General features: G+C 44.5%; 1 protein-coding gene across 1 annotated transcript in view; it reads right to left on the reverse strand.

The window, feature by feature from the left end:
• Positions 1-24,444, reverse strand: part of Arfgef3 (ARFGEF family member 3) — a gene marked incomplete at its 5' end in the record, with an annotated part of 145,735 nt that overhangs the window by 107,651 nt on the left and 13,640 nt on the right. The window contains 1 exon segment of the mRNA XM_013516654.1: positions 1,090-1,171. Coding sequence (XP_013372108.1) covers positions 1,090-1,171 — 82 coding nt within the window.

Below are 24,444 nucleotides of genomic sequence, written 5' to 3' on the forward strand. Positions count from 1 at the left end.
TCTAATGGGTTGCCCAGCTACCATAGAGGAAAGCAAAAGCTTTTTCATACCATTATTAACAAGGTTTAAAAATGCCAAATGTCATTGCATGTTAACATACATTATATAATTAAATCCACCGAGGGTAAAAAAAGCTGTTTCCTCTTTCTTTCCTACATACTAACTTCTGAAAGTCATTAGGGACTTCATAGAACTTAAAAAACTATTTATAAAGTTGTCCTTACTGACAGAAGAGACATTGATGAATGCCATCCATACATAGTCACAGAACCCTGCAGGCTTGCACTTCACCATACTTATCTCTAGAAACCAAATCGCTCTAAAAGCTCAATGTATTTATACAGTCATCACCTTTTCATTGTTGGAATTGGACCCATAATGTTTGGAGTAAAACACAAATGCTCAGCCAGGCGTGACAGCACACACCTGTAATCCCAACACTCGGGAAGCTGAGGCAGGAGGATGACCAAGAGTTCAAGGCCAGCTTGGGCTACATAAGTCAGTTCAAGGTCAGCATGAACTACACAGCTTGTCTTAGAAAACAAAAAGAAACCCGCCACCAATGCTTGGAGAAAGAAATGCGTTCATGCAACCTGACTCTTCTTACTAAAGCAAATTTCTTCTTTCTTCTCAGGATTCCTCTAAACAAACTATATTAAGCCACTTACCAATCTAGCTGAGTACTAAACAAAGCAAAATATTTTCAGTTTGCTACTAAATCTCATTACACAGAATCTCGTATGTTGAATACACACAAGATCTGAATCGGGATGAATCTGGGGGTCACTCTTTCTTGGGATCCCTCCTTCTCCTGAAACTTGGACTCCACAAAACAAGATTTTTGTGAGCTTAGCTGGTTCTCCACGAATCAATGTTTGACGGCAAAGACTCGACCAAATAATGCTGTGCACAGAGAAATTCTAGCGAATAAAAGAAAATCCTGTGATCCTCTTGGTTATTTCCTAGTTCCACCACATCTTTGCCCAGATTTTTACACAGCCAGTATTTAAAAAGTTAACGATTTGCTCGCTCAGTGCCAAAGCAGCCTGTCAATTTCTATCACTCCAGTACGTTCAGTCAAAGCTATACCTGCATCCCTGCCAAGGCATGTTGAGCCAGCTTCACGTTCTTGGATTCCAAAGCCAACTGGAGAGGCAGCAGGCATTTCTCTCTGGAAGACACAGAAATAGGGACAACATGTGAGCGCAACAAAGCTGGCAGTCAAGTGATACCAGCCTTATGTATACCTACTTCAAATACTGCCATTCATCCACACAGAAACTATAACCAATAATGAAAATCCACGTGGGCTTAAAAACACAGCAAAAAAAAAAAAAAAAAAAAAAGGCGGTGCAGAAATGATAGCATATGTGAGCCTGCCTTCTTAGTATGGCTACAAGAAAAGTAAATACAGTTACTTTCACTGATTAGTAAATGGTATACTAATTCATACACAGCTGCACCCCGAACATGCTTCTTGCTCTTCCTTAGGTTAATGCACTGCTTGCACCCAGAACAGCTGGGGTGCGCAACTCTAGCGGGTGCCGTTTCTATAGATTCCTGTGCCTTGTTCAGAACTCTCTCCCCAGCTAGGAAGTAACCATATCATCCCCAGCACTGTGCCCCGTGGGTACAAATTAAAATTCTCTTACTTTGGCAATTCCTCCGTAACTCAAAGTACTCAACGTTTATAATTTTTAAAGTTCCTCTGCAGTCTCTATCCAGAAATAGATCTGAATTTTGTATAAGATTCATAATAAACACATTGCCATGACAGAAACGCAATCAATTACTAACAGAGTTGGCCAGAGAGAAACAAACAAAAAATCCCATAAAACATGGAGGGCTAATTAGATAATTTAAAGCCCTAAAAAAAGGCATTAAAATATGTCAGGAATAAACCAAAAGAGCTGCAAAGACCAAAAAATATCGTTCTGTTAGAAGCATCCATATGAAATAATTAAAAAAATAAAATTTAACCAAGAATTTTAATCAACCCATCATTTCTCCATGGAATTACACTGGCACAACAAATAAAATATTACTTCATTTTACCAGCCCCCAACAAATCAGAGCAGTCGCATTTTTAATCTGTGTGAGAAACTGAAAGATGCACTGACTTTGGAGAGTGTAAAGTCACAAGGTTAGAGGCAGGATTTCATCTTTGTGGAAATAAGGGTCACTGTTGTAGAACACAGTGACACAGAAAGTTAATTATAGCTCTGATTCCTCCCTTCCACCCTGCAGCTCTGCTGCTAGTCTGTGGAATCTTCCATCAACAGCACCCGAGAGCACTGAAGGGACAGTCACAGACACTCCCTAATGCTGGCCACAAAGAGAAGCGACAACAGACCATCGGGAAGAATTCCGCTTCCTAATCCTTCTCGCCTTCCCCTTCCCCAACCCAAAGTTATGGTACCCGTTTTCATATGGCAACTGATTAACACCACAGCCATTTTTCATTAGATCTGACAGACAGACAAATGACCCAACTGTGTCACTTACAGTTGGGTGGCTGTAACTGTCACTGTTAGCATTATTATCAGCTTGTCACACTTACAAGGCAAATACCACTGTGCTGTCAGAGCAGGAAGAGCTAGTTTTTCCAACTTTGTTTCTTTTGTTCCATCCTAACCAGCTCACAAGCTTGTGAAAATTAACTGGAAAGGGGAAAAAAGAGCAAAAAGTAGGAATAAGGCACAGAGGAGGTACCGGCAGAAGCCGCCCAGAACTTCATCTATAAACCTGTGAAACATGGATCCATCCGGGCTAATTCACTGCAAGAGAACTTTCATCTCCAACTAGGACTCAGAGCTGCCAGTGAGACCACAGCACCAGGCAGCAAGCCTGGAAGTGCCCGATTCTGAGACTAAAACAAGGGAAATCTGTCAGGTAGCTCTGAGCTGGAAACACACAACTGTTGCATGTTCCTCACCAAGGGATCCAGCACGAGGGGATGAAATGTTCACGATCGACAAGGACCTTTCTGAAAAATATTCCACCTGCTACCCTTGGAAGCAGCATCATGTCTGCATGTAAATTACTGGGTATTCATATTCCCCTGCCAGTAAGGAGCAACCCTTGAAATCCCAGCTAATCATCATGTGACTGACACTGCTGGCCTGAGCCAGGCTGCACTAGGTCTCCAGATGCTTCTTCAAACTGCTCCCCTCCCCAGGCCCAGACACTGAGTGACACAGTTGGTTCAGCTAGGTTTGGGCTGAGTCAGAAGGTATCAGTGTTGAGTGGAAAGACCACGGGTGCGGAGTCATGCAGGCCTAGAATCAAACCCTAACCATCTCCAAGCTGTGAGAGCCCAACAAAGGTACTTAGCTCTGGGGAGTCTTAGGCCCTCCTCTATAAAAAAAGCTAATTCAAGAGCAATTCTGAAGGCCTGTAGTAAGGAGTACATAGACTATAGGAGGGATTTGCAAACCCTCTGTGTAAAAGTCTAGGTAGTGAATACATCAGGCTACACAGTTCATATGGTCTCTGTCCTTACTCAACTCTGCTGAGACACAAAGTAGTCATAGGCAGAAAGTCAGTCAATAGACACGGTTATGTTCCAATAGAGCTTTATTTATAAAAACAGGCAAAAGGCCAAATTTGGCCTATGGGCAGTAGTTTGCCCAGTCCTGATACAGATAAAATGCCCAACACATGTGACTTTTCAGCATGGAATACATGAATCTAGTCTTTTCATGTAGTCAGAAAGATTTTGCACAGGACACAGGGCTGTCTTAGCAAAACCAATTGTAACACCAAGGTCTCTCTTAAAAGTAAGTCCTTTGGGGATGTATGGTTGCAGACAGATTTCATCAGGGCATTGACCCAGGGCACACCCTCCACCCTACCAACCATTCAAGCAGCATCTGAGTGTCCCCTGGGTGCCAGGCACCATGTTGGTGCTGGGAAAGATCCAGCAAGGAACACAATAGAACAGGCAGAGGCTCTCCTTCGTATTCATGGGATAAGACAGATAAAAGAGAAAGCTGGCACGTACAATCTGTGTGTAGTCTCACCTGTCACTAACCGTAAACACGCGTTCCTGCTCTTGTCTTGCGTTTGAGAAATGGTGGGTTCAGAGCAGTTCTGCAGCCTGCCCAAGACCACACAGTGAAGACAGACTGGAGACAAAAGTCTCAAAAGTTCAGAGCAAAGCTAGGATAGATAGATGTGATTCTTAACCTTTTCTAGACACAAAAAATCTGGCAAAAAACTATGGCTGAAGGAGAGCACCCATCATTTTCAGGGGGCTGCTAGCCCTTTAAACACTGTTTGCACGTGCATCCCAAAGTGAGAGTCCCTGCCCTGGGCGACAAGGACCTGGCTTGACTGGCCATGGTTTTGCTACGGTGGAACTGAAATGATACTATACTGACCCCGTGTTCTTGTGTGTGCGTGTGTGTGTGTGTGTGTGTGTGTGTGTGTGCATGCCCGTACAAGTGTGCACACAGGGGAGGGGGACAGCTACCTCTCCTCAGTGTCTCTCACTCCCCCTTATCCCCCCAGAGCTGTGTCACCAGCCGCAGATGCTTACTTGGGCAGAAAAGGAACACATGCTGAAATGAACACAACACGGTGGGCAGAACTGGTTTCCTTGCCTGCCTTGTGACATCATAAAAACCCTTCTGCCTTCAGTTTTTAAAGTTGATTTGCATGAAAGAACAACAGGCCTGCTAACTGGTCCCGGGATGGCATTTCTAATGACAGCATAACACGGCACACACTCAGAGCCCCCTACACACACGCTGTATAAGAATAAATCATCCTTCGATCTTTCTAGACACTGCCTCATTGGGAAAAGGGCACAGGAAAAAGCAACATGCAATTATGCCTAGGGATTATTTTTTATGCACAGACACGGGCACATCCATTCTTGCCTAATTAAATAAGGACAGTGTCCCCAGCTTTCACGTCCTGATGTGTCACTATTTCTTAAAGGAGAGTAATTAGCAGTACTGCATATGGATGAGAAAGATGTGATCCCGTGACACCGGGTCTGGTCATGTCACAGAGACCGAACTCATTTCCTTCAATGCATCATCAGTGTTCACAGACCAGCTGTATTGGGCTGGAAGATAACAAAGAACAAGGGGAAATTAAAATTGGTGAATAAGGGAAGAGTTCAGATTTACTGATAGTTACCTTACTAACCTGAGCACAAACACAAACTTCCAGTAAAATCAAAGCTATTTCTGAATGTTAGGCTGATTCTTTCTTTATGCACCAGACAAGAAGGAGCAGGAAGGTATTATACATTTGTTAAAATCTGCTTAGACTCTACAGTTCTAGGACTCTAGGATTAAACTGCTGCCTGGTAACACAACATCCATGGCTGGCTGAAATCAGCAGAATATGTGCAATGTGCCGTGTTATACACATTTGTATTTACTATTTGGTAAAACTTTTGAGGGGGAGATTTGCTATGGTTTCGAAATGGTTTGTTCTCACGGAAGCGCATGTGGAAGTTCGGTCCCCAGGTCTAGCTGGGAGTGCCTGGGTCAAATGGATCCATGACATCTCTGAGGATTGAGTTCTTGCTCTCTCGGGTCTGGGTGGTTACTGTAAGAGTGGATGTGATAAAGTGAGTTCCCATCCTGTTCTCTCTCTTGTAATTACCCACTCTTCGTGTGCATGTCTGTCCTTACCAGAAGCCAAGAAGACTTAACTAGCCTCGAGTTGTGAGCCTCTTTTCTTTATAAATTACCCACTCTTGAGGGTTCTTTTTATATCAGCAGGAAATGGACTAAGATAAGATTTACTTGTCAACAAAACTGAAACTAAGAAAAATTAGTTTACTCGCCCAAGGTCACACATTTCTAAGTAACAGAGCTGTGATTTAGATAGACACCATCTGTTTCTAAAACACAGGTCCCCAAGCCTACACCACACGCTTTCGCCAGTGGAGAGCTCCATCACTGAGGATGATGGCCAGGCCACTTAACCCCCCACGAGAAGCGGGGACAGGCATAAAACAGGTAAGACACGTTATCTTACGGTGAGCGGTAGGTCATGACCCACTGAGTTATATGCAGGGGGTGCATCGTGAGAAGGTAATAGAAGTTTGGATGAGTGGAAAACATTTGGCTTTGGACCCAGATGCTGAGTTCCAGCCTCAACTTCCACTTTTCCCCGAAGTAGTGACCATTCCTAATTTGAGGAGAGGTTTTTCCCACCCCCTGCTGTGATGTTCAGTTTCTTATCATTTGTGTTTATGAATACAGATGGCTATACACCTTCTATGAACACTGAGGGATTTTCATTAAGTTTTGCTGAAGCCAATTCCATTGAGCCAACTGGAACTAAATTGGTTCCTTAATGTATTTTCTCTAGAATGCAGTTAAAATATTTCCAAGTTGTTTCGATTTTAAGGAAGTTATTTTTACCAGTGTCAATCCTTTTCTTTTATATTTCAAAACAAAGATTAGCTTCACCTGTCAGGAACTGATGTAGACTTTAGGGATTGAGCCGGGTACAACATAAAATCTGTTTTCTCCTGCAGGCTTTCAAGATTTCTTAGCAAGCCTACTGCAATTATTAAATTGAATATATGAAATTGTCATTTTTGTATGCCAAACTGGCTGAATACCAGCCATTTTATATGATTCAATCCAGGAAAGAGAATCCTAAACAATGTAATATTGTTAGGTTCATATATTACCTTAGGATATAAATTTTATTATCTATCCTTTTTCTATAAAAGTGTTACCAGTACATTAAAAGCTCCTAACAGTACAATAGGATATGTAGAATGGAAATCAATGACAGTACTACCAAAGAAAGAATTCAGCTGAATACTGATAATGGGTATTTCTATATAGTAGCATGGGAAATTCTTTCTTTTTAAAATATACTTTCTATTTGTAACAATTTTGTACTAACTCTAGAATATATTTGCACAACCTGAAGAAAATTTTTATTTAAAAAATTCAGTAAGTCCTGGTTCCTTATAAAACCATCACTACAGCATTTTCTTTTCCTGTTCGGTTCAAAAAGGTAAGTAAATCTACCTACTTGGACACAAAAAAGGAAGTATTAACTCATTTTCCTATATTTCTTTTGGAAACTTACATTAATAGTTCAAGTATGTTTACAGTAAGTGATTCCACTCTCCTGTCCTTAAAAAAAAACAACCTCTATTCACGTTATGGGCCATCCTATACTAAGAGATTTGTCTCACAAGAAAAGAACACTTATAAACAATAAAGTAAGCTTGTCAATCATTTGAAAAACTTCCAATGCTAGATTTTTATCTTTTATATTTGATATGTCTAACTTTAAAAAATAGTTGCAAAATTAGCAACATAAATACAAAAACATTTTGTTACATTATTGTGAAAGCACAACGGACTTATCTCTTTCATTTTAAAGTTTTTATCTAATATTCTTACAGTATTTTAAAAATATGAAACACTACAGGTCAAAAAGATAATTTATAAAGGACAGTAAGTTTTTAATTTATTTTGGAAAAAAAGTAATAATAGACCATGACTTGGTATTTTCACGTATAATTTGAGATTATCAATATCAATACTTCCACCATAAGCTATAAGTTCTGAATAATCAAGGAGAAAAAATAAAAGTTTTCTTTTTTATATCTAGAAGGAAAGGCAATATGTAGTGGGGATTAACCCTGTGGGAGGTTGCTCTAGAATTCATTTTTCTACAAATATTGAGCATCTATTAATGCCGTGTGCTACAGTGAGCACTAGGTGTACCACAAAGGAAAAGCAGGTGTTGTTCCTGTCCCTGACAGGGGCAAGTGTAAATTCACCTTCTAATAGCCCAGAACAGTAGAATACCACTCCCTTAAGGTTGGCCAAGCCTTTAAAGATGAGCAAATGCACTAAGAAGATCAGACTAAGCCGCCTGCTCTCAATAATGCGCCACACACTGGCCTTTCTCTCTGGATCAAGCATTCTGTCAGTTTCAACCAAAGAACTGAACCGAGAGTGTGGCAGCGGGAGTCACGTAAGCCACTATTGAGGTCTTTCGTGTGCTGGGCTCTGTGCTGGGGGGTGAGGTGTGCTGTCTCATTTCATAACTCATGGGACAACGCAACGCAGAGGGACAAGCGTGTCGCCATCCATGTGACGCTGAGGAAGGAAGGGAGGGGAGGTGGCGCTGGCACTGGAGCCTGAGCTGTGCTCCTGGGCAGGAAGCCACCCTCACGCTTACCACTTGCCAATCTCACTGTGGTCCAGGGACCGCGCTAAGCATGTCACAGTCAGCAAGCAAGGGAAAGACCTTTGTCAAGAAACTCCTCTCCTCCACCCAGCGTCTCCCACCTCACGTTTCCCACACTGGCTCCTGGGCCAGTCATTTGCTTGCGGACTTGCACACTTCCTGCTGCAAAACACTGTAAACTGCTCCCGATCTGCCAAGAACCACTTTCTGCCTCAACATGGACTGGCCTATTCTTTTAAGATTTTCATGAAAAGCAATTTATCAATACATTTCCATGACTTTAAAATGTAAATATGCTTCACCTGGGTTTTCTCCCACCAGGGACCTTTTCTAAGGAAATAATCACAGGGGTGACACAGTTTTATCTGTAAGGGTTTTAATTGCATTTTTATTTATAATGCAAATAAAATCAAATTGTGGCACATCTATAAAGTAGAATAATATGTGATAACATGAATAAAAAAATCACATACACATACAGAATGGGTAAGAGAGGGAGGGTGAGGAGGATTTGGTCCTGCCATTTGCATGTTTCTATATTTGAAAGATTTTTAGAAAAAAAAATTACAGCCGTCTCTTGGTACCCACAAAGAACTGGTTCCAGAAACTTCCTTGGATACCAAAATCCTCAGATGCTCAAGTCCCTTACATAAAACCATGGAGTATTTGCATATTACTTGCATACATTCTTATAGATACTTGCAATCCTCTCTAGATTACTTATAAGACCTAATGCAATGTACATGCTTATTTATAATCGTTAAACTGTATTGTTTAGGAAATAATGACAGGAGAAAATAATCTGTACAAGTTCGGTACAGATGGTACTTTTTTTTGAGACAGGTGATCCTCTTGTTTCAGTCTCCCAAGTGCTGGGATTATAGGCATTTGCCACCACAGCAGCACATATGCCACTTTTCAAAAAATATTTTATATCTCAGATTGGTTGAATCCATGGATACAGAACCCATGAATGCAGGGGGCTGATTTCTTTAGAAATATGGAGAAGGTAAAATTAGGCCTCTCCTACTCTTACATAAGCATGTTTTTCCTTTCCTCCGAGGCAGTGCCCCGCACCTTGAACGCTGGTCTCCACACTGGCCTCTGTCTAAACCCCTTCTCTGTACTCACTTTATCTCTGCTATTGTCATGGCTCGTCCCACTTTACCAAAAGCTGGGCCATATTCCTGGAAGAGTTTCCCCTTCTTTTTCCTCTAAAGAAAATTCCCTACCATCACTCATGCTTACAGAACTCTCTCTCCTTCCTAAAGCCTTCTTGATGAGAACTACGCTTGCTCAGTGATTCAAAAATATAGCTACCTTAGTCAAATCTATAATGTGAAATCAGTGCACTTAATTTAATCTCATTTCCTTCTATGACATGTTTTCCTACAATGGAGCTCGCAGGCTTGCACTGTGAAAATGCAAACAGCATGCAGCATGCCTGTGGAAATTGTTCTGCCCAGCCTGGGATCACGGAACTGCATGCATTTTGTTACTTAATGATCTTTTCATGATGAAAACACTCCAGCTGGAAATCAAGAGTTAGGGCTGCGCCAGAGTTGCCAGCAGGAGGGCAGCATCCCAGGGTCATGGAGCAGCAAGTGGAAATAAACAGAACAAGACTTCTAATGCCAATGCTCGTGTCTGAGGCAAAAGAACATTAGCTGGACAAGAATATCACCTTTTTCATATGTTGACAACCTTCTGAAAGTGTTTAGCTAACTCTTGAAAAATGGCAACTTGATCACATAAATATCTGGAGGAAAAGCCTATAAATCAAAGATAGGTAACCTCAAAACAAAATTAAACTCATCACTGAGAAAAACTGCAATTCCATGTACAATTCAGGACTCACTGGCCTAGAAAATCTCAGACAAAATACATGTATATATTTATCAGGATTTCTGGTGCATTAAATATCATGACAGCAAAATGACAGACTAAATTTGAAGAAATACTTTCCTAGGAAATAGAAATTCTCAGGCTCAATGCCAGAGCTCATGCTTATGTCAAGCCTTAAATTTAACCCCAGCCAGCACCAAGAAAATAAAAAAGCAAAATCAAAAAATAGAAATTTCCAGTTGTGATATCAAAGTGACTTATAAAGCTAAATCATTACCAGATCAATACCACTGTCAGACCTAAGCTTGGTATTCCAAAGTGCCTAGTAATCTATATGTGAAAAGATAATATTCAATCATAAATAGATCATTTCATTCATAACTATTTAATAATTATTGATCTAAGCAGTATGTGACATGTTAGGCATGTGACAATGAATGTGACACATGGCTCCTGTCCACATGGAACCAGTAGACCAATGAGGTGACAGATAAGTGGTGATACACACACCTAAGTGGAAGGCAATGAGCACTGGTATTTTGAAATTGGTATAAATAACCAACTATAACCGTACAGAGATACGGCAGATCCTGGAAAAATCCAAGTCCCTTCACAGACATGCAGGTGTTCATTTGGCCTTGAAATAAAAGGGACAGAAAGAGATAAGGACAGCCACTGAAGAGGGAAAGGTCATTCCCAGGGAAGTCTTAAGAGCAAAGGCACAGAGTGGGTGCACAGAACAGCTGAAGTCCCCTGGTGATAAGAGGGGCAAGTCTTGGTGGGAAGACTGGTACGAAGTGATTCTGACAAGGTAGACGTGAGCCAGGATTGGAAGGGACTTGCAAGTCAAGCCAGAGAGACTGGCTGCGAGCCAGTTGAAAGAGAGAAGCGAATGGAAGATATTTAATCAAGGGAATAACGTGATCTCAGACATTTCCTACAGTGGAACTATGGCTACACTGCAGAGAATGGATAGAAAGTATTGTAGCGAAAAATTTAGGAATTAAAACTAATCTGGGCCAAATTTAGTCTTTTCCATTTATAACCTGTGCACTAAGTATTTCATTTCTTCAATCCTTATGTCTTCCTCTAAAAATAAGGAACTAACATTGCATACCTCAAGGAGTACTGCAGTGATTAAATCAGTGCTACATTAGTCAGATTCCTCACTGATTGTCCAGGCCATGGTGACATTGATAGCACTCCAGAAGCCTTGGGCCCATTACCTTCTCCACCCGATCCTGGCTCTGTCTGCCCCGCCAGGGTCTGCATGGGCAGCAACAGGGACACCTTAGACTCCAGGCCTCCCTCAGTCCACAACTCCTGCAAATAGCTACCCATGCCCAGTGCTCAGGCCTAGTGATGCAAACATCTGTGGCACCATCTGCCTTTTGAAAGACACAGCTGGGTCAGAGGTCCACATCCAGTCTCTGGGAGAAGACTCAGAATCGTTCAGACAGGGAGTTCTGAGGTCTTAAGCATCAGAACATGATCTGAGAAAGCAGAACAGCTTTAGCTGAGAACATTTTCTTGTTCTTGAGGAACGTCAGGATGGGGTCTCTGCCACATGGCCCAGGGCAGGGCCCCACTGCACTAAGGTTTTAGGGTAGCAGCAATAATACTAAGCACATTAGACACACCATCAAATGATTATTATGGTATTTTCTCTCACGGTCACAGATGTCTTGTTATTACAGTTTTGTTGTTGTCATCATCATTCACCAGAAGCAGGAAGGCCTGGAGGATGCACTCCGGTGCCTACTTTCAGCATGGAAAGAAGAAATCAGAAACTTGAGGTGACATGCAATAGTGCAGAGGTAGTTGCTCTCCTGGGAGAGCAGTTGGGAGGGAGTAGGATGACAGTAACCATGCTGTGGTGTACTTTGAGTTCCATGTTCCTTTGGGCATCGAAGTGTTAGTGGATAAGCAATAGGATGCTCTGATCTGGAGTTCAGGAAAATGTTAGATGTTATCCATCTAAAAGTGAAGCTATAGCTTTGAAACGGATGAAATTTCTAAGGAAAAAGTAAGGTCTAGAGTAGAAGGATAGAGCTCTTTGAAAGCTCTCCAGTTAGTGAGTGGACAGAAGAAAGAATGCCTGCAAAGAAGCCAGAGAAGACTGCCATGCTCAGGAAGAAGCCTGTCCTGCTAAGACATGCCCATCTAGTACTGGTATTCGTCAGACACTGAGTGCCTACTTTGCGTAGGCATTCTGACTTGGTGTCTATGATCTCAAGTAATACAGTACCTACTTACAATACTATGTGATAGTAGCTATTTCCATGCTATCGATGAGCGAATAGACTTGGACACAGTAAATACCTTGTCCTACTTATGTAACTTGCACTCTAAAGCATCAGGTTGATAGAAGTGTAACCTTACTGGCTAAAGTCAGGAAAAATTAGGTATATGTTGTCACTGCCCTACAGGAGGAGGTATGGAAAGGAAGCACTGTGTCTATCCATTGGGGACAGCTGTGAGCCCGAAGCTCTCTCTCTGTGTTGTCTTATTTAATCCCCTTTGAACCTGGGGCAGTAGGCATGATCGTGTCATTTCACAGGTCAAGACATGGAGGTTCAAAGAGGCATGAACCCATGGGCTGAGCGGTAAATGATCAGTCCATATTCAAATGTAAGAACTATATGACTCAAAAGCCTACCGCTTTTCCACAGCAACCTGTTCTCCTCCAACCCCCAGGGAGTGAGAGCTAAATTAAAAGGCAAAGGCATGTGCAACATGGAAATGAGCACAAGCATCCCCGGAAATTTACCCATGTAATGGAAATTTCACCCTTCCAGCTCTCTTGTGTTTTCCTCCCAAAACAACCCAACACATGGAAGCCAGTGCAACAATCTCTGACATCAAATGGGCAGGTCCACCACTCCAGAAAATAGAAAAATCTGTATCCTTTGCTCTTTCACTGATTTTTTTTTTTTTTTTAATCTATAGCAATGAAACTTTTAGCCTTAAGTCCTTAAATTTAGCCTCAGATGTCAAAGCTACATATCAGGCTAGTCTGGATACATGGAAAGACCAACGATAGAAAGACCAACGGGGGTACATCAAAGCTTCATTCCCATGTCAAGAGTAACTGTACCACCCCAGGCTAATGGTCCCTCATCAGACACAGACTCAGGGCTTATAAACCTCAGGGCTTCTCTATTTGTACATCCACCTGCCCATCCTTACAAATGCTGCTCTCTTCCACACTTTGGCTTGTCCCAACTGGCAGTCCCAGAACCCCTTGTGGCAGGGTTAATAGCTCCTAACTCCATGGCACAGCGTGTGGTGGCTCCTATCCAGGTGGTGAGCAGGAGCGTGGCATAAGCCATCCTCCACAGCTTCTTATCAATGGGCAATGGATGTGCTTGTGAAATCTGCTACCAAGCAAGTAGCCTTCCTTGTTAATATCATGAAGGCACACCAAACTTAAGAACTGAGACCATGTCTTCAAAGAGAAGGAACTACATGCCATTTCATTCCAACCTTTGATTAATTGTTAAAATCATTACTATAATGAAGGGAATATTGAAATGTCTTTTTCCCCTTATGGTACATTAATTTGACAGGATGTTAATAGCCCTTAAATTTTTTAAAAAAAATTCTTAACAGGAGAAAATGTTTTCCATATAATATCAAGGGAAAGGAGCAAGACAGAGAAGAGTACATAGAACAGGTCCCAATTTTGTCTATGTCTTTTCAAAACAAAACAAATGCTGAGATTTTTACCTCTAGGTGATAGAGTTTTTGGATTCAACAGTCAAGAGTTAGCATTTAGACTAAACCAGTACTTCCTGGGAAGCACTGGGAAGTTATTCTTTCAAAGCCTCAGTCTCTCAATCTATAAAGTGGACATTCAATAAAACTACCACATTGGTTCAAGGGACATGATGCTATGCGTTGATAATTAATTTTTCAGGCTTTTGGATTTTCTGTAGTGAGAACATTCTCAGTTCACAATCTGACATTTTTTCACAAGTGTATCCCTTATAGACATATTTTCTACATTTCTTAATAATTTCATGCCAGTGTGTTTTATACTATAGGTAATACTGAAACCTTTTTATATTTTGAAGTTAGAGCTTCTGCCTTCTGTTAAAAGCTGTACATTCCTTTATCCACAGACATGGAAAAATCCTTTTCAGGCATCCACGTATAAGATAACCTCCATTAAGTATTTCATCTTGGCAAAAGGAACGTTAGACAGAGAACAACGATGTAAAAATTTATTATCCCATAAACAGCAATTTCTCCCAACAAAAATAAATTTGTGGTGCTTCAACTACTGAATATCCCAATGGGTTCTGCACTGCAAGCACTTTTTAAAAATAGCTTTTGAGTGGCAGCCAAAAAGGTTTCTTTGGCTCCTCATAGCTGCCTGCTTTAAATATGTCACACGCTCTGTATTTCCTTCTTCCAGCCTGGAAAACCAGTCGAACACGATCTGCATGGGCCCGCCAACAAGTGCCTCAGGCCCAGAACGATCTAATGTGAAGACAAGACTATTTTTCAGCGTATATTTAGCTTTAAATGTTGGAGGGTAGCCAGGCGTGATGGTGCTTGCCTATAATCCCAGTACCTTGGGAGACTGAGAAAGCAAGTTTAAGTCCTATTTGAGTAATAGAGTGAAACCTCATCTCAAATTTTAAAACTCAAAAAGGTAGAACCTAGGTCAGTGTGAAGACACTGAGTGCAATCCCTAGTATTAAAAGAAAAAAAGCAGCCGGTGAGTACTTGGACACAACTATTCCACCCGTCTGAAAAGAGCTTTGGACAGTCACTAGAAGGCAGCGTATCCACAGCAAGGGACCAGCAGTAGGAAGCCTCCCGCCCCTTGGTGACATCCACCCCATTGCATGACTGTGTGACCTTTCTAGAGGAGGCATGTGCTGGAAGAAAAACAAATGTGCCCAGTATTTTTTTTTTTCCACACACTGGAGGAAAAAACAATAGCAGATTGTTCTCTTAGTGAAATAACCCAAGACCAAAAGACAATACTATGAAGACAGCAAGCACGGCTTGGCATCATCAGTCCTGAGCCAGGGGCAGAAATGGGACTGTGAAGGCAAAGAGGCTCCTTACGAAGAGGAAGGAGGCCCATTTGCCTTTGTTATCCCCACTATTCAGAGCGCACAAGGAGCCAGATGTGACTGCACCGTCTGAGGCAGGCTTAGCGGTGAACGTCCTATGTCCTATACAGACACTTGTGAGTTTGCACAAGTCCAAGGAAGGAAGGAATGAAGGAAGGGTGCCCCCAAATCAGCGAAAACAAGCCCTGAAGGCTGATGAAGACAGTCACTTGGAGAACAAGGAACTCTGTCAGCAAATTGACCAAGTTTTCTAGAATATTAAACACCGCCACTATTATTCTATAATTATCATCTCAGCAGGATCCTACTGTGTAGACACCTCCAGTTAAGGAACAGTGTCTCTCCTTCCAGGTGGGGAAAGAAAGACCCCCAGTCATCTTCTAGCCTGGTATCAATGAGAGAACTTCCCAGGCAGAGGGAAACAGAGCGACTCACTCCATCACCTAATCCCTCTGCTGGCTGCCTGGATGCCTTGTTACCAGGGCGACCAGCATAGGCTGAGCTGGTCCACTGTTTTCCCACCACATCCGAAGGCACCAGGACTCTGCGCTCCAGCCTGGGAGGCAAGAACACGCCCGGCAGCATCTAAACCCTTCCCATAAAAGACACGGCCACAGCGACCTGGGAAATAATGCCGCTCACTGCCACTCTTCTCAGCCATACCAGGTGGTGACCCCCCATTCCTATACAGGCTGGACTCCCCCCTGCTATCTCTGGAGAACCAGTCTCCCTTGCTGGGATGCTGAGATAGTAGGGCCCCTGCCTGGAAGCCAGGTGTCTGGCAGGGAGCCTCCCCAGTCTAAGTGGGAAGGCTTAGCAGAGTCACAGAATCCAGCGGGGCCCCGCACTGCCTCTCCATGGGCCCGCTTTCTCCTTAGCAGGTGATGAGGCCAGGAGGGGTGTGCAGTGAGAAGGGCCTAGGGAATGGCTCCTGTTCCCATCCTGTCTGTGTTCCCCACAAGTCTCAGGCATTTTACCTGCAGAATGGGCTGTCTCTAACACCTTTGCAAATCCTACCAGCTCTGCTCTCAAAGGTGCAGCTAGCAGCCTTCTCCTTAGTGACCAGATTCCAACACTGCGTGCCCAGCCCCGACTGGTAGATGAAGGTGTGTCTAAGCCTTTCCCAGCGATCCTGTTGCCTACTTTTGCAGCCCTCCTCATAGCTCTGGAAAAGCACCTGCTTCACTGAAAAGCCTCGATCTCTTGGTCGCCACTGCCCTTCTGTCTTCCGTCCTGTCTTCTCTCTGTCTAGGAGAAGGATGTGATATCTGGAGCTGCAACAGTCACTTCATGGCATCTAGAATCAAATATAATGGAAAGCCAAGAAAATGCTGGAGACATCAGTGCCAGCCCCAAGTCTCCAGACTGCCTGTTACCGGAGAAAATCAGGCCCATCTCCCTGACGCCGCTATTACTGAGCTTTCTGTTCCTTACAGCTGACTACATTCCTAGGTCATAAACTCCAACAAGCCCGGATTCCTAGAGAACTGTGCAAGTAATCACATACCTGCCTTCTGCTCCAACACACATCCTAGGGAAAGATGAAACAAGGAAAGAGAAATAAGAGCAATTCCTATTCTAACATGTCCACACAACAGGCAGTCAACAAACGTCCACTGAAGACACAATATACTGCTTAAAAGGACAATTTTCCTGTCGTACCTGTGGTTGAACCTCTGTCATACTAGCTGTGGGATCTCAAGCAAGTGATTTTTCCACTCAAGCCTCGGTGCACTTGTTAAAATGCAGATTCTATTGGCGTTGATTGTGCATACTGCAAAATTTATTAATACAATGTATGTGGAGTTGCTAGAACAATCCCCAGCATAGAACGGTGCTTCGTGGTTGGCAGCCCTCGGTACTAGGGTCAGGGGCCTTGCACCGCAGGCTGTGGGACTACGGATGACAGAGTCTGGAGTCTCACCGAGAGAGAACACAGTCACTCAGTGTTTTGTGATGGCAGAGTGTGGCTCTCACATACCCGCACCCCCGTGCCCAGGGTGGGAGAGAACACCCAGGCCCCTTCCTGGAAAATGCCACAGATGCCTCCCTTCTCCTTCCTGGCCTGCCCAAAAGGGGACTTTGGTGGTCATTTTGAACTTCAATTCCAATCCACAGAGGAAATAAAAGCTCACCAAAGTGGTGGGAGGCGGCCAAACAGGAGACAAAGCGTCCTGCACCTGGCCCATGCCTGCCACGCCGGCCTCAGCTATCCTCCCTTATCCAGGGGTATCCAGAGGGGCTATCCTCCCTTATCCAGGGGTATCCAGACTGCAAGGAACAGAAAAGCCACACCTTCGCCTGCCTGCTTCCATCACACAGCTGGGAGCCCAGGACTGTCTATTCTTCTGCTGACCCACTCTCTGCAGGTCAGCTTTATCTCCAAGCTGGCCCTCCTCAACACTGCAAAACAGCTGTGGCTGCTCCAAGCACCATGTAATTTCCTTTTCCACTAATGGGGACTGAACCCAGGGCCTTTGCACTGAGCTACATCCCAACCCATTTTTAAAATTTTGAGATGAGGTGAATGGGAGAAAAAATTAAAATATATTGTGTACAGATACGAACTCTGTATGATGAATGCGATCAATATGTATTACAAATATGTACTAATTTAAAAAAAACTTTTAAAAAAATTTGAGACAGGATCTTGCTAAGTTGCCAAATTGCTCAGGTGGAGCCAGAACCTGCAATTCTCCTGCCTCAGCCTCCCAAAGTGCTAGGATTATAGGTGGGTACCACAACATCCGGCTGGCTCCAAGCATCATTTGAATGTGATCACTGGTAGAGAAAATGCGCTTCCCCTTCACAAGGGAGAGGCAACACCTCTCTCAGGTCCTGAAGAGGGACAACATGCCGGGCCTGCAGCCTCCTCGGGGGCACAATGATGCCCCATCCGGTGCCTTCTGTCAGTTGTGAGAGGGAGTGGGGGAAGCAATGGTTTCTGCTCCAGAGGAAAATGATGGAAAATGAGGAAAACGGTGGAAGGCCCAGGGGCTTTGCAGATGCCCACGATTGCCGGACACATTAATGAAACCCCAGCAGGTCGTCTGGTTGAAAACCAGACTGGACCACCATCAGTAGCAGGAACTTTCACAGCAGGCCAGAAGTGCGGTCTCCTCCCCTATAACTTGGTCAGCAGCACCCCATCACTGCCTGCTGGGAGAGGTCAGCCTCGGACCCTTGCACTGTGCTCCAACAGGGAAGGAGCCTGCTGTGGGCAGCTGGGACCCCAGTTCCCTCTTTCTGGCCCTAGAGTTTGTGCTAAAGAACACCTAAAACCTTGCCACTGTCAAGTTTGCAGGCCCTGCCTGCTCCTGGCCACGGTTTCACATTCACAAGGGTTAATTAGGCCACACTGTACTCTCAGGAACAGGAAACGGCACTGTTTAAATCCAGATTCGTATCTTTCCCTTTGTTTCCGGTACCCCTGCTTTCCTATCTGCAGATTACACTTGGAACATCAACACTCATCACACTGCGAACCGCCAGAATACTGCTCTGCCTGGCTAGGACCCAACTTCATGCACTGTGCACCCTGCAGGGCAGCACTTGTCAGCACAGAGCGACCTGCCCAAGGAGCGCGCTGCTGGCGAGGGTATCACAGGGTAACTTCCACTGCTCTACGGACAGCACAAGTGAATAAAAGTGACCTTTCATTAAAAAATAACTTCTATGAAAATGTGACAGGTTTCTTGTTTTTAGTGAGTTAATCATTGTTGAATCAGTTCTGTTGCAATTTCTAATGTGGTAAATAGATACAACCCATACGTAAAGAAAAAAGTTACAAGCTGTTTGAGGGCCTAAGTTTTTGAGCACAAAGGTTTTGCCAAGCGCTGCACATGGACCTGAGGCAGGAGCGAGGAGGCCTTGAGATGGTCCCCGGGATGGAGGAGAACAGAGGACAGCGGGGTCACATGGAGGCCTCCTCCTGGGCACACAGCGGGGTGCACGCTGAGCCCTGCTAGGGAGGGCCGCCCTCCTCTGTGGCCTGTCCTGGGGTCTCTGTGGACTGCAAACAGGGGCCCGCATCACGTTTTAGTCTCCGACTCCATCTGTAGAAGCTGACAGGCAAAACAACTCGCTTGAGGTCCCAACAGCCACACCTGGGACACACAGGACCTGTGTACAGGACCTAGTGTCCTAGGACGACCCGCTCTGCCGGCAGTCTGTGTCCTGCTCCCCACCGCACTCCCCGCACGCCTGTGTTGCTTGCTGGGCTCAGACCCTGAGCCCAAGGCACCTGCCCCCACCTGCCAACTGTCCCCACTCCCTCAGGAGCCAGCGTCCCCCCACACTCCCACTACCGACCTCAATCTCTGGCCCTCGAGAGCCCTAACAAACAGCTGCCTTACAATCATCTCCAACAAACATCAACAGCATCATCCGTGCTGGGTGCCTGGGCACGCATGCCTTAGGCTAACAATCCCTTCCCTCCGAATAAAATCTGTTGACTTTAGGTTACGCCTACATTTCTCCTCTCCCTGAAAGATACAGCGTCTTCCCTCCCCATTTTCAGCAAGCGTCACCTTACTTCCCATCCGGCTTCCATCTAGGGTTGAAGTTGAAAGTGCTGAGCGTCAGTCTCGCAGCCCTTCCTGAGCTCTGCCCCGAATGTCCTCTCTGCTCTGTGTCCCTCTTCGTCCCACCCATCCTGGGCAGGGCTCCTGCCAGGACTCTGTGCCCGGCACACAGCTTCCTGGCTGCTTCCTCAGGAGCAGCCTCCTGTATCGCATACAAAACCCCTTTTGTGTCTCACACCTTCTCTCCCAGCTGGTAAATTATAGAAAAACAAGATGGGGTTTACAGCAGAAAGCAAGTAATGGGGTGATTAGTTGACAAACTAAATCCGCTCCAGTTCAAAGTGTGACTTATTCTAGATGCATTCCATTAGCTATGGCCTAGAAATCAGCCCTACCTCACATCTTCTCTGGGTAAATCTACATGTTTGCTGTTTTAATTCTCTGCAAAAACCCTTTCATATGTCATGGAGCCGCTTCCCTTGGTCAAGTCCCGGAGAGGTAAGGGTTAGTCATCTAATTACATAATTACTCAGGCTTCCCCAGTGGGTATTCACATCAATTCCAGACCACAGTGTCTTTTATCTTAAGGTTTCCTCTCCTCACAAAGAGGAAAAGTCAATTTAGGTCATTTCCTAGCAAAGCCGTACACATACTAATCACCACAGCTCTAATAACTCATGCTTTGCCCCTCAGTCTGCATACAGGACACTCCCTCTTTTAAAAAGCTCTGGCTTCTTAGAAATTGTTTTTAAAGTCCTTTCAATACAAGATGCCCAATGTAGATTCCCACAGGAACACACTGTGATCGTGAGTGGTAGTGAAGGAAGAGTAGCTTTAAGAAGAATTTTTTTCAGTAATGGGGCTTCATCAAATAATTTGCTGTATACAATTTAATTTCTTAGATCTCAGCTATGCCTGTAAGTTACAAACAAGAAAAATAAACCTGTGTGTTAAATCCAGCAGTGGAAGAGGTAACACCCCGTAGTGGGGTAAGAAGGTAGTTTTTGGAGTCCAGCTGCCCTGGTCTCTCTCCCTCCCACTCAGGGAGTCCCAGCACATGTGCCCTCCAAGCCCAGGGGAGAACACCCAGGATTATGTAAGACCAGCAGGTCCAGCACCTAGCACAGTCTCTCTCAAAAGGTTTTAAAAATGACAGCCTGTGTTTCAGCATGCCCCAAATTTAGATGGGAAAATGTGAAGCAGAAGGCTGCTGAGCAGATTAAAAGGCCTCATGTTAACAGAGACCTGTGCTCCAGGAAAAGGCGGGCTATATCAATGTACTGGACTCAGCTTGAAAGAGATGCATCAGGGCCTTGTATAAGTACAGAATCCTACTGCTTTACATAGAGGTCAGCTATAATGAAATACGCAGAGAATAAAGCATTAAATAGCTAATAAAGGTTTCCCAGGAAATGAAACATGATTCTAGTCTTTGGACTAGGTCTTCTGCTGAAGAAAAGTCTTCAAGGTGGGGGAAGAGGGATTCAAACACCTCCTGTGCCCTGAACACCACTGAGTTGATGAGCTCGGGCCCTATCATTCCTTGGGCCCCACTTGTTATAACCCATCAATATAGATAACTTCCCAGAGGCACCTGTTGGAATTAAAGCAAGAATTTGGGCCTAATCTGCCTAGTATCCAGTTTAATTCTGAAAAACATGCAGAAAATAACTTACACAGCAAAAATCCCACCTTTATTCCAAAAGGCCTAAGAAACTTCAAAATAGAGTTTGTTTCCTCCCAATGCTGCTTTTAAAGCTTAGTGTTATAAAGACATCAGTTATTCATCATAAAGGAAGGATCAGTGTCCAAGGCTGGTTCCAGAACTAACACCTTGCTCATACCCCAACATGTGCCTCAGGGCTGCACCTGCACCGGTCAGGCTCAGGTGGCTTCTGCATCCCTTCTGTGAGGGAGGACTTCCTTCAGCAATGACTGCATCACTTAAAAAGCACTTTTTGCTCAGGGCTATTAACAAGGAGAAGCTTTATAATTGAGAGCTAATTGCAAGTCTTCCTTATCAAAGGGAATAGAATGGGAAAACCATTAGCGTTGGTTTCCAGGCTGGCAGACAGCACACAGAAGCAGGGTCTGTAAGTTACTGTCACGTATACCATGTGAAAAGATGGTAGTTGTTGTTTCTGCCCTCCAAAGTGGCAGGGAAGGAAAGGGAAAAGCCCCAGATCTTCAGGGCACCCTGATTTCTCACTCAGATCTCAGCATCCCCAGTGCTAAAGGTCACTGCATGCTGTTTCTCCATGTTTGTGGGTTTTTGTGGCTAACACTGCAATGTCACTCTACTCACCTGTTTAGTGCAAACTGATCTGAGGAAGCCAGAACAGCCCGTTCACTGAAAAGGTTCCCCCTGAACACTCTCTCCCCTGTGTTACCTTCCAATCCCAGACTTGCTGAAGCTGACATTTCTCCAAAACTGAAAACGAGCCAGGCTTAGACCAGCCGAAGTGTCCTAAAGCTTCTATTTTTTTTTTTTTTCTGATAGAGAACCAGCAAAACTCAACAAGAGCTTGGGTCAATGGAGTCAAAACTCATTTATATTCATGTGACTCTGCAAAGAGAAGTTAGCTGTAGTAGGGAGGAAAGAGGGAGGCAGCAAGATCTGAGATGTCCAGATGAGCTCATATCCAGGAGGAACACAGATGTTCACCATCCACCTGGAACACCAGGGAAGCCTCATTAGAGGCATCTGTCCTGCCCATGTGATAATGTCCTCCACTCAGTTAGCAGGAGCACAACTGGAATCCTACCCAGCATCCTTTGCTTCTTCATCTCCGCGGTGGGAGGAGCTCAGCACTTTCCCATGACAAAAGAAAGGTGAGACCCAAACTATGAAGTATTTGCTCTCCTCCTCATTTTACGTCGCACACACATCCCAGTTGGTGCAGACGTTTCTTCAATCAAAAGGAAAAACTTGCACTTTCTGCACAAGTTACTCCAGGGTTCAAAGCAAAGAACTCAAGCACTGAATAGACAGACCACAGAGTAGAGGAGCCATTAACATAAAACTACACAAAGAATAGATGCTGTTATGGATCTTCTCTCAGAGCAGGAGGTGAGGGCTCTCTCCTCCACCAGCAGGAAAGACCCAGGTGGCCCCCAAGTCCAGTCCAAGACTGGTATGGGCTGAGAGAAGGGTGCGGTGCAGACAGACACAAATGAAGCCCTGAACTGGGCAGGGCTCAGGCGGGTTGAGACAGAGCAGGAGAGGAACACACAGAAAGACAAATGGGAAGAAGGGCTTTGGAGTCTTTCTAGCAGGAGAAAGGAATTATGCTAAGGTTGGCTCCTGAAGAATCATGAAGAAGGTAATAAGCAAAATGGCAGCTGGACTAGTGTCAGAGCGATGGCTGGCTTGTTCCCAACAAGGCACTGAACGATGCCAACAAGAGTCTGCTGTCAGTGGTGGCCTCTTAACAAGACAGCTCGAGGATTCCCTTGACAGATGCATCTCATCTGGGCCAGTCCTGTCACAAGTGACCTGGGCCACAAGGGAGGAAAATTACCGGATTTTGGCAGGATAAAGTGGAGGTTCTTTATTCCTATTTGGAGTGGGGGTGGGGCAGTTCACAAGCCTCTTCCAGGTGGGGCATGGATTGTTTATGGAAATCTAATGAGAACTGGAATCTCTGAATATTCAGTATCCTTTGACCTAGAATATTGATCAGTCCTGATAACTCCCCCCTTGTCGCCTGATCTAACACTAGTACACAGAATGGACAGGGTTTAGGCACGTAGAAGGGAAGAGATTTCTGTCTACACTAGCTGAGGTCAATGAATTGGGTATGAGGCTTCTGGGTCTACTCTGGGACATGCCATTTGGGTGAGCTTTTAGCTCTCTTACTGCAGCTGAGAGTCTGTTCCAGCACCAATTCCCCCATATGCTGTGTTTTCTAAGAACCTGGGAGATGGGAAGTTGGGGTCCCTGGTACGTGTGATGCAACGTTTGGAAACAGTTTCTCCCCACATATATTTTTAGGTCACCAAGCTAGGGGACACCAGGAGGAGTGAGGTACATAATGAGCTCCTTGATGATGGCTCCTGAGGACTGAACTCTTAAGCAAGCGCCAGTGTGGAAGACAACCCATGACAGACCTAGGTAAACATCAGGGTGAGCATGTGACGGAGGGAGGGAGGCTGAGACAGGATCTCAGTGCGGTCTTCAAAGACACACGCAGGATGAGGAAGTGAGAAAAGCTGTGTGAGACACAGTGGACAATCCTGCTGAACAGCTAGGAGCATGTCCCACTAATATCTTAGTGTCCCATATGAAAGGGGAGGCGCTGGGTTACTAACCAAATGGGTTAGTGTTGTTTTGGTCTCAGTTTTGCATTGTGGAGAGAAGAGGACCCACAACAAGCATGAGGTAGCCCTGGGACATGAGCTAGGCAGAGACTGAGAAGTGTCATGGTACAACCCTACAAAATGGGAGAAGAAGAAGGGCTTATTCAACATGGCGGAACAAAGCGCCGCTGGGAATGTGGAGGCTGCCTCCTGCAGCTGGGAGGGCATCCTGACAGGGTGGGGATGCAAGCCTGGACCTAGGGTGGCATGGGCTCCACTTCGGTGGCCTTGGGCACACAGAAGGGACACTAAAAACTCAGTCATGAAGATGAAAGTTTGAAGTCTCATTTAAAAATCAAAACTAATGCAAAACAAACCCATGATGAAGAAAATATGAAATATTTAAATAAAGACAGGGTCTGGCCCCTCGATGATGCAACTTGGTCTCACTCTCCTCACTCCAGTTCTGACCTCAAGTGAGTGGCCGTCCCACCAGC

Source organism: Chinchilla lanigera, unplaced genomic scaffold (genome assembly GCF_000276665.1).
Source record: "Chinchilla lanigera isolate Chin_1 unplaced genomic scaffold, ChiLan1.0 scaffold00035, whole genome shotgun sequence".
NCBI classification, from domain to species: Eukaryota; Metazoa; Chordata; class Mammalia; order Rodentia; family Chinchillidae; genus Chinchilla; species Chinchilla lanigera.